Source organism: Mandrillus leucophaeus, unplaced genomic scaffold (assembly GCF_000951045.1).
Source record: "Mandrillus leucophaeus isolate KB7577 unplaced genomic scaffold, Mleu.le_1.0 Scaffold48, whole genome shotgun sequence".
Lineage (NCBI taxonomy): Eukaryota > Metazoa > Chordata > Mammalia > Primates > Cercopithecidae > Mandrillus > Mandrillus leucophaeus.
In genome coordinates, this window is record NW_012105142.1 from 4,022,704 (window position 1) to 4,032,244 (window position 9,541).

The following is a 9,541-nucleotide window of genomic DNA, read 5'->3' on the forward strand; positions in this document are numbered from 1 at the left end:
AAAAGTTGGGCATGGTAGCTAATAGTATTCCTAGCTACTACTTGGGAGGCTGAGGCACGAGAATCACTTGAATGTGGGAGGCAGAGGTTGCAGTGAGCCGAGATCGCACCACTGCACTCCAGCCTGGGGGACAGAGCAAGACTCTGTCTCAGAAAACAAAAAAACAAAAACACTGTGGTCTCAGATAGTTATATAGTCCAACAGACTAGAATAAAAAGCCCAGAAATAAACCCTCTCATGTACTGATTTTTGACAAGAATTTCAAGACCATTCAGTAAGAAAAGAACAGTCTCTTTAATAAATGGTGCCTTACATAAGAAGTATGTGGAAAAAGAAAAAAAAACAAAAAAAACAAATGGTGCCAAGGAAGCTGGATATGCACGTGCAAAAGAATGAAGTTGGACCCTTGCCTTACACTATGAATAAAAATTAATTCAAGATTGGTCAAAGACCTGAATGTAAGACCTAAAGTCAAACTCAGCAGAAACCACAGGGGCAAATCATGATCTTAGATTTGGCAGTGGTTTCTCAAATAAGCCACCAAAAGCACAGGAGGCAAAAGAAAACAACTGTAAATTGGACATCATCAAAATTAAAAACTTTTACGCATCAAAGGACACTATCAGCCGGGCGCGGTGGTTCATTCCTGTAATCCCCTCACTTTGTGAGGCTGAGGTGGGCAGATCACCTGAGGTCAGGAGTTCAAGACCAGCCTGGCCAACATGGTGAAACCCCATCTCTACTAAAAATACAAAAAATTAGCCCAGTGTGGTGGTGGTACCTGTAGTACCAGCTACTTGGGAGGCTGAGGCAGGATTATCTCCTGAACCCTGGAGGCAGAGGTTGCAGTGAGCTGGGATCAGACCACTGCACTCCAGCCTGGGAGACAGAGCAACACTCCATCTCAAAGAAAAAAAAAAAAAAGACACTATCAAGACAGTGAAAAGATAACACACAGAACGAGAAGAAACACTTGCAAATCTTGTATCTTATATGTAAGGGTTTAATATCAAGCATATATATATTGCACTGTTTTCTTTGTTGTCATTGAGCTGTAGGAGTTTCATGGAAAACCCCAAAATGAGCAAAGAACTTGCATAGCTATTTCTCCAGAGAAGATAAACAAATGGCCAATAGGCACATGAAAAGATGCTCACTATCACTAATTATTAGGGAAATGCAAATCTGAATCACAATGAGAGACCATCTCACAGCTGCTAGCATAGCTATTATTTCTTATTTTTTTATTTTATTTCTTTATTTTTTTGAGATGGAGTCTCACTCTGTGGCCCAGGCTGGAGTGCAGTGGCATGATCTCAGCTCACTGCAACCTCCACCTCCTGGGTTCAAGCCATTCTCCTGCCTCAGCCTCCCGAGTAGCTGGGACTACAGGCACATCCCACTACACCCTGCTCATTTTTGTATTTTTAGGTGAGATGGGGTTTCACCATGTTGGCCAGACTGGTCTCCAACTCCTGACCTCAAGTGATCTGCCCACCTGAGTCTCCCAAAGTGCTGGGATTACAGGCGTGAGTCACTGCACCCAGCCTTAAATTTTTTTTTTAATTAAAGGAAGATAAGTGTTGGCAAGGATGTAGAGAAATTGAAACCCTCTTTCATTCCTGGTGGGAAGATAAAATGGTGCAGCCATTCTGGAAGACAGTTTGGCAGTTTCTTACAAAGTCAAACATAGACTTACACAACCCAGCAATCACACTCCCAGGCATTACCCAACAGAGTTGAAAATTTATGTCAATACAAAAACCTTCATGCGAAAAGCAAGAACATGGTTTCAAAATACGTGGGTTTAGTGACCATGATAACGTGCAAACCAAGAATTGCCTGTTTTGAATGTGTTACTTCCTGTCTTGGAGCCTCACTTTCCCTAAATAAGAGGAAGAGCCTGAGGATTCCTGAGAGGTCTCCTGCTTTGCTGGTGAAGGGACTTGGGAGTCTGCAAACATCCCTAGATGAGTCCTGGGTGTCACCTTGACCTGGCTTCACACTTAGAGTTGCCAGGTTTAGCAAATAAAAATATAGATCATTCACCTAAATTTGAATTTCAGATGAACAACAAGTAATCCTTTAGTATAAGTCTGTCCATGTAATATTTGGAGCATCCTTCTACCAAAAAGAAAATTCATGGTTTATCTGAAATTCAAATTTAATGTATTTTATCTGGCAATCCTATTCCCACTTCTGCCCTTGAGAGCCTCCCGGCTTCCCCTCCACATCCATTCTCCTATGTTGCTTTGAAAATAAACAAGCATCAGGGACTGACACACTGATTTCAAAGTCCCTGCCACTTAAATGGATCCCTTTCATCTACCAGGAACTGAAGATGGAAACAAGTGGGCGGGGACAAAAGAGAGCTGAGTGAAGGGAGGTGGCGGAAAGGAAAGGGGTGTTTCGTGAAGTCGACCCAGCCTGCTGTCTCCACTGAGGTTCGGAGGCCTCAGGGTTGGCCTCCTGCAGTGCTTCTCAACCTCAGACACGCGTTGGGAGCTCTGAAAAATAATGCTTGGGCATGACCTGGGTGGTGGGAATTTTTTAAGCTTCTCTAGTAATTCCTCGAAACAGCCTAGGCTGCTGTTTTCTTGCTGCTAACAAACCAGCCAAACTTAACTGCAAAAATCACGGCTCCCAGCCAGGCAGCCAGGCAGCAGGCAGCAGGCAGCTCTCATTCAGAGGCTCATGCAGCTGAGGTCGTCTTGAAAACTTCTACTTGCACATATCTGGACTTGAGATTAACCGTCACCTGGGATCTCCGTAGGGCAGTCAACCAGATCACCCGAATGTGGCCTTTCCTTATAGTCTGGGCTTCTTTGCAGGATGGCTGTTGAGTTCCAAGGGAGCCAGGCAGAAGTGGCATGACCTTTTTTAATCTAGCCTGGGATGTCGCGCAGTATCCCTTCAGCCACATTCTACTCATCAGAAGCAAGTCACTAAGGCCAGCTCACATTCAAAGGGGATGGAATTAGGCCGGGCACCGTGGCTCATGCCTATAATCCCAGCACTTTGGGAGGCCAAGGTGGGCAGATCACTTGAGGTCAGGAGTTTGAGAGCAGCCTGACCAACATAACAAAACCCTATCTCTACTAAAAATACAAAAATTAGCCAGGCATGATGGCAGGTGTCTGTAATCCCAGCTACTCGGGAGGCTGAGGCATGAGAATTGGTTCAACCCAGGAGGTGGAGGTTGCAGTGAGCTGAGATCATGCCACAGCACTCCAGCACTCCAGCCTGGGCGACAGTGAGACTCTGTCTAAAAAAAAAAAACAACAACAACAAAACAAAACCGGGTGCAGTGGCTTGTGCTTGTAATCCCAGCACTTAGGGAGGCCGAAGCAGGCGGATCACCTGAGGTCAGGAGTTTGAAACCATCCTGGCCAATATGGTGAAACCCCATCTCTACTAAAACACAAAATTAGCCGGGTATGGTGGCATGTGCCTGTAATCCCAGCTACTCAGGAGGCTGAGGCAGAAGAATCGCTTGAACTTGGGAGGCGGAGGCGGAGGTTGCGATGAGCTGAGATTGCACCACTGTACTCCAGCCTGAGCAAGACAGCAAGACTTCATCTCAGAAAAAAAAAATAAAAATAAAAAATAAGGGATGAAATTAGACTTCATCTCTTGACAGGACAAATGCCAAGGAATTTGTGATCCTATGTGAAAACCACCACAGCTACCACTGGAAAAAAAGTCTCCAGAATCGGCCGGGCGCGGTGGCTCAAGCCTGTAATCCCAGCACTTTGGGAGGCCGAGACGGGTGGATCACGAGGTCAGGAGATCGAGACCATCCTGGCTAACACGGTGAAACTCCGTCTCTACTTAAAAATACAAAAAACTAGCCGGGCGAGGTGGCGGGCGCCTGTAGTCCCAGCTACTCGGGAGGCTGAGGCAGGAGAATGGCGTGAACCCGGGAGGCGGAGCTTGCAGTGAGCTGAGATCCAGCCACTGCACCCCAGCCTGGGTGACAGAGCGAGACTCCGCCTAAAAAAAAAAAAAAAAAAAGTCTCCAGAATCCATTCTCCTGTCTACACTCCTCCAGCCCAACGCTGCTTACCTGGAAAGTCCAGCGGCCTCTGCAGGGTCTCCCTGCCTCCCATCTCCCACCCCAGGCTGCCCTCCACACTGCAGCTGGAGTCTCGAGCCCAGAGGGTGGAGTCCAGGGCCCCCACAGGCTGTTCTTTGTGTCTCCAATTCATTCGCATCCTCAAGCTCCCAGGCAGAGCCAGACTCAGTACAAGCAGGTGCTCTCCTGGGCCATGCATGTGCCTAGCTCCTGCCAGACAGGCACATCATCCCTTAGTGGGGAGCCACAAAACTCCCCAACTCCCACCCTCCTCCTTCAGGATCTTACCCAGACCCCTCTCCAGGGAAGCCTTCTCTGAACACCCCCAAGGTGGGTCAAGCTCAGCTCCCTGGCCTTTCCTTTGCAATGTGTACGTCATTTTACACATTTTCTTTTAACCTTGTACTGCAGTTTAACACATATGCAGAAAAGCGCACAAATCCTTAGCGAATTTTAACAAAGTGAGCAAGCTTGTATATCCAGCTCTCAGGTCAAGAAATAGAACATTTCTAAGTCTGGGCGAGGTGGCTCATGCCTGCAATCCCAGCACTTTGGAAGACTGATGTGGAAAGATCACTTGAGGCCAGGAGTTCAAGACCAGTCTGGGCAACATAGTGAGATCCCTTCTCTATAAAAATTTGTTTAAAATTAGCCAGGCATGTGGGCACATTCTTGTAGTCCTAGCTACTCGGGAGGCTGGGGCAGGAAGATCACTTGAGTCCAGGAGGTTGAGGCTGCAGTGAGCTATAATTGCACCACTGCACTCCAGCCTGGGCAACAAAATAAGATTCTGTGGAAGGAAGGAAGGAAGGGAGGGAGGGAGGGAGGAAGGGAGAAAGAAAGAGAGAACATTTTTACTCAAGTGATGGGTGCACCAAAATCTCAGAAATCACTACTAAAGAACTTATTCATGTAACCAAACACCACCTGTTCCCCAAAAGCCTATTGAAATAAAAACAAAGAAAAAGTAAGATGAAGAAAGAAAGAAAAAGAAAGAAAGAAAGAAAGAAAGAAAGAAAGAAAGAAAGAAAGAAAGAAAGAAAGAAAGAAAGAAAGAAAGAGAGAGAAGAAAGGAAGGAAGGAAGAAAGGAAGGAAGGAAGGAAGGAAGAAAGAAGGAAGGCAGGAAGGAAGGAAGGAATTCCTAGAACCCCAGGAGCCCTCCAAGGTCCTTTTGTTCACCATCCACCATCCCTTCCTCCCCCTAGCCCTGCTAACCACTATTCCAACTTCCAATCCTTTAGGTTAGTGCCACTTGTTTTCAAACTTCATACCAATGAACTCATATGGTATGTGCTCTGGGGTCTGGTTTCTGTGTCCAGTCTCATGTTAGTTCTTGCTGCATTTTAATCAGAACTGGCTACATAATTTGTGTGACCCAGTGCAAAACGAAAGTGGGGACTGTCCCCCCGCAATCTCACCCCCAACACCGTTCAAAAGTTATTAAGAATTTCAAGATGGCAGCTGCAGAGCCTAAGTCAGTCATGTGATTCTTCTGAGTGCAGGGCCCTGTGTAAGTCACACATGCCCATGAAGCCATCCTGTTTCCAGTTGCCTATTTGTTCGAGTGTCTCTTCCTTGAGGGTAAGAGCTGTGCTCTGGGCAAGTCACCATCTCTGTGGAGCTTCTTCAACCTTTGTTCATTAAAACCTCACAGAGGCCCGAGGCCTAGAAGGAGGGTGATCATTATAAGCATCACACCCGTTTAATTGATGCAATGTCTAGACTGAAAATGCCGCGGGACTCAGCCAAGGTCCCACAGTGAGTGAGTGCAGGGATGGACCTCAATACAAGCCTTCTGGCTCTAGGCAGCCTCCACCTGCCTCCAGCTCTGCCCTAGAATCTACTGCATGCCAAGTACTGGACCCAGGGTAAAGGAAAAAAAAGAGTTCCTGCCCAGAAGGAACTTTCAATTCAACTGGAAAACAAAAACAGGACTTATACACATGAAAACATCATTAACCGAAACATTTTGTCCTTCATGTGTGGGCCTTGTAGTTGTAAGAACTGGAGGCTGTCTCTGCCTAACCAAGCAAGAAGGATCAACTAGAGAAGGTGCAGCCAGGCATGGTGACTCACGCCTGCAATCCCAGCATTTTGGGAGGCCAAGGCAGGGGGATCACCTAAGGTCAGTAGTTCCAGACCGGCCTGGCCAACATGGTGAAACCCCGTCTCTACTGAAAATACAAAAATTAGCAGGGCGTGGTGGTGCATGCCTGTGATCCCAGCTACTTGGGAGGCTGAGGCAGGAGAACCACCTGAACCCAGGAGGCAGAGGTTGCAGTGAGCTGAGATCACACTATTGTACTCCAACTTGGGCTACAAAGTGAGACTTCATCTAAAAAAATTTTTTTTTAATTTTTTTTTTAAAAAGAGGGGGTGCAGAGAGCCTACACAGGAAGCTGAGGGCAGGCAGAGCTCCTGGGAGCCCTGGCAAGCAGTGGAGTCCCACCCTAGCTCTCACAGGGACACGGTCTGGTTAGCGTGATGCTGTTGCATCTGTGTACCACACATTCCAGCCATCCCATCAGTCCCGGCATCACTTGCTCACAGGACAGCCTCTGATTGGCTGAGCTCTGGCCTGGGGCTCAACCTCTGGCTCTCCTAGAGCTGGGAGACAGACGGAGGGCCTGGCCCCTCTGTTATCACAGTGGGAGGGAGGGCATTCCTCAGAAAGAAATCAAGGGGTCATGAGGACCAGGGATGAAAGTATGGTGGTTAAAAAATGACAGAAATTCCCTTTAATGCGTGTATTTGTTTAGATCACCACTACACCAAGCAACAGTGGGGGACTCCTGTCCTTGAAACTGACTTTGCCTGTGCTTGTGGAGGAGGCAGGCAAAACCATTGGAAAAGGCGAGTCCGCAAGCACCCATGTGTTTGTGAAAGTGTGGTGTGATGGTTACTTTTAGGTGTCAACTTGACTGGGTTAGGGGATACCCAGATAGCAGGTGCAGCATTATTTCTGGGTGCATCTGGTAGGGTGTTTTCAGAGAGATTGGCACTCGAATCAGTAGACCGAGTAAAACACATCTGCCCTCACCAATGTAGGTGGGCGACATTCAATCCACCGAGGGCCCAAATAGAACAAAAAGACAGAGGAAAAGCAAATTCACTCACTTCTGGACCTGGGACATCCACCTTCTCCTGCCCTGGGACATCGAAGCTCCTGGTTCTCAGAACTTCAAGCTCAAACTGAATGACACCATCACTTCCCCGGTTCTTCAACCTGCAGACGACATACTGTGGGACTTCTTAGGCTCCCAATCACTCAGGCCAATCTCCGTCATAAATCCCCTCTTCTACATCTATAGTTATGTCTATAGCGCCATCCTGTCTGTTCTGTTTCTCTGGACGACCCTGACTAATCCATGTGGTTAAAGTAAAAACCTCCAAGCCCCACACTAAGAGCAGAGAAGCTATAACACAGTCAAGCTTCGACTCACCAATGCACATGCCAGAGCCCTCATAGAAATGTGGCTTCCTTGAAGGGAAGACCATGTTATCATCAGGGCAGTGACCTCCAAGGAGCCTGGAAAAGAGCGAGAAGGTCCACTGGCAAGAATGTGGAAAGAATTCCCATCTGTGACACAGAAGAGAGGCCCGGAATTTGGCGGACATGAAGATTCCAATTCTGTCTTGTGGGCAGGGACGCATCCCCAGGCCTTACCCAGCACCCTGGGGCCGGAATACACCTCTAAATTGTATCCTACCTCCAGTCCCAGCTAGGCAGGACTGTCTTCTGGGAAGCAGATTGTGGGAGCCATGTCGTTTGTGGGTGACAGCTGCCTATTGCTCCCTGGACTGGGCAAAAGGGGCTCCATTTGCCCTCTCTACCTCCGCTTCCCAGTGCTAGGCAGAGCAATATCAGCGGCGACGCCATGGGGCATGGTTATGAAAGTGGGAAAATGCTTGATCCCACTTGTGCAAGAATTTTCTGCTCTGTAACAAATACACAGCAACAGCTAACCGACACATGGACACTCCAAAGCTCAATGGCTGAAAAAAACAATGATGTCTTATTTTTCATGAGTTTGTGGGAGGGCTGGAGTGCTGCTGGAAGTTGAAGGCTTGGCTGAGGCAGCTCTGCTCCACATACTTCACCCTTATCCTAGGACCTGCTGATTTTGTCCCCTTAGAGATGGCAGAAATGCACAAGATGGCATGGAGACACTCAGGGCCTCTGGAACTGGTGCACTGTCACTTCAGCCTGGTTCGATTGGTCAACACAGGTCTCATGACCAGCCCAGAGTCACATTGAGAGGGCACTGCAAAATGTAGTGGCAAAGGGTGTAGATACAGAAAGAGGTGACGAAGTGAGGCCAGTGCTCAAGGGTGAATGGAGCTGGGGGACAGAAACTAGGAAGCCAGTTTGATCCATGCCAGGTTTCAAGGGCAAGTTCAGGCCATGCACAGAGGAGTTGAGAGAAGAATCAAGTCTGGGGGAAATCCCAGGGAGAGAACAGAGACTAGGGAGGCACAAGGCCATGGTGCTGGTGGCTGAAAGTGGCCTGGAGCAAGCTGGCAGTAAGCATGAATCTCATCAGCTTCTCCTTGTGCCAGAAAGGGCTTGTGCCAGGGTGCCCAGGCCCATAAAGCACCACATCAGGGCAGACCTGTTCCAAAGATCCAGAGCAATTTTAGATGTATCTGTGTTTATTTTTGTTGTTGTTGATTTTTTTCATTTTTGTTGTTGAGACGAGGTCTCACTATGTTGCCCAGGCTGGGCCTGAACTTCCAGGCTCAAGCACTCCTTTCTCCTGGGTGTCAGCTGGGACTACAAGCATATGCCACAGCTTCTATCTGTTTTTATTAAAGCCATATTTCCTGAATTTTAGCCATTTGCATTCAAATTTTAGTGATTTTTTTTGCCATATCCGCTTGCCGCCTATACTAATATTTACCTGATATTTTTATTTAAATCAACTCATATTTTTTGTTGTCATTATTTAGCTTTTATTTCATAATCATAAACTTGACTCTGCAATCCAGCTAGGCATGGAAGGGAAGAAGGAAATCTTGGAGCTCAAAGGGAACTGCAGTGAGAGCACAAAGATTCTAGGACTCTGTGAGCAAATGGGGTGGTGGAGGAGTGCTCTCCCAAGCTACAGAAGGAATGGTCTCAAGGTTAAGATAAAACATAAGTCGACTGGGCACAGTGGCACAAGCCTGTAATCCCAGCACTTTGGGAAGCCAAGGTGGGAGAATCACCTGAGGTCAGTAGTTCAAGACCAGCCTGTCCAACATGGTGAAACTCTGTCTCTACTAAAAATACAAAAATTAGCCAGGCGTGGTGGTGCTCACCTGTAATCCCAGTTACTCCGGAGGCTGAGGCAGGAGAATCACTTGAACCTGGGAGGCGGAGGTTACAGTGAGCCGAGATTGTGACATTGCACTCCAGCCTGGAAGGCAAGAGTGAAACCTTCTCAAAACCGAAACAACACAAACACAAGTCAAGCTTATTAGAG

General features: G+C 47.5%; 1 protein-coding gene across 1 annotated transcript in view; it reads right to left on the reverse strand.

Moving 5' to 3' along the window:
• URI1 (URI1, prefoldin-like chaperone) overlaps positions 1-7,622 on the reverse strand; it is a 118,090-nt gene extending 110,468 nt beyond the window's left edge. Inside the window, exon 1 of the mRNA XM_011995258.1 lies at positions 7,520-7,622. Coding sequence (XP_011850648.1) covers positions 7,520-7,582 — 63 coding nt within the window. The 5' untranslated portion in view covers positions 7,583-7,622. The remainder of the gene's footprint in view (positions 1-7,519) is intronic.
• Positions 7,623-9,541: the final 1,919 nt, after the last annotated feature.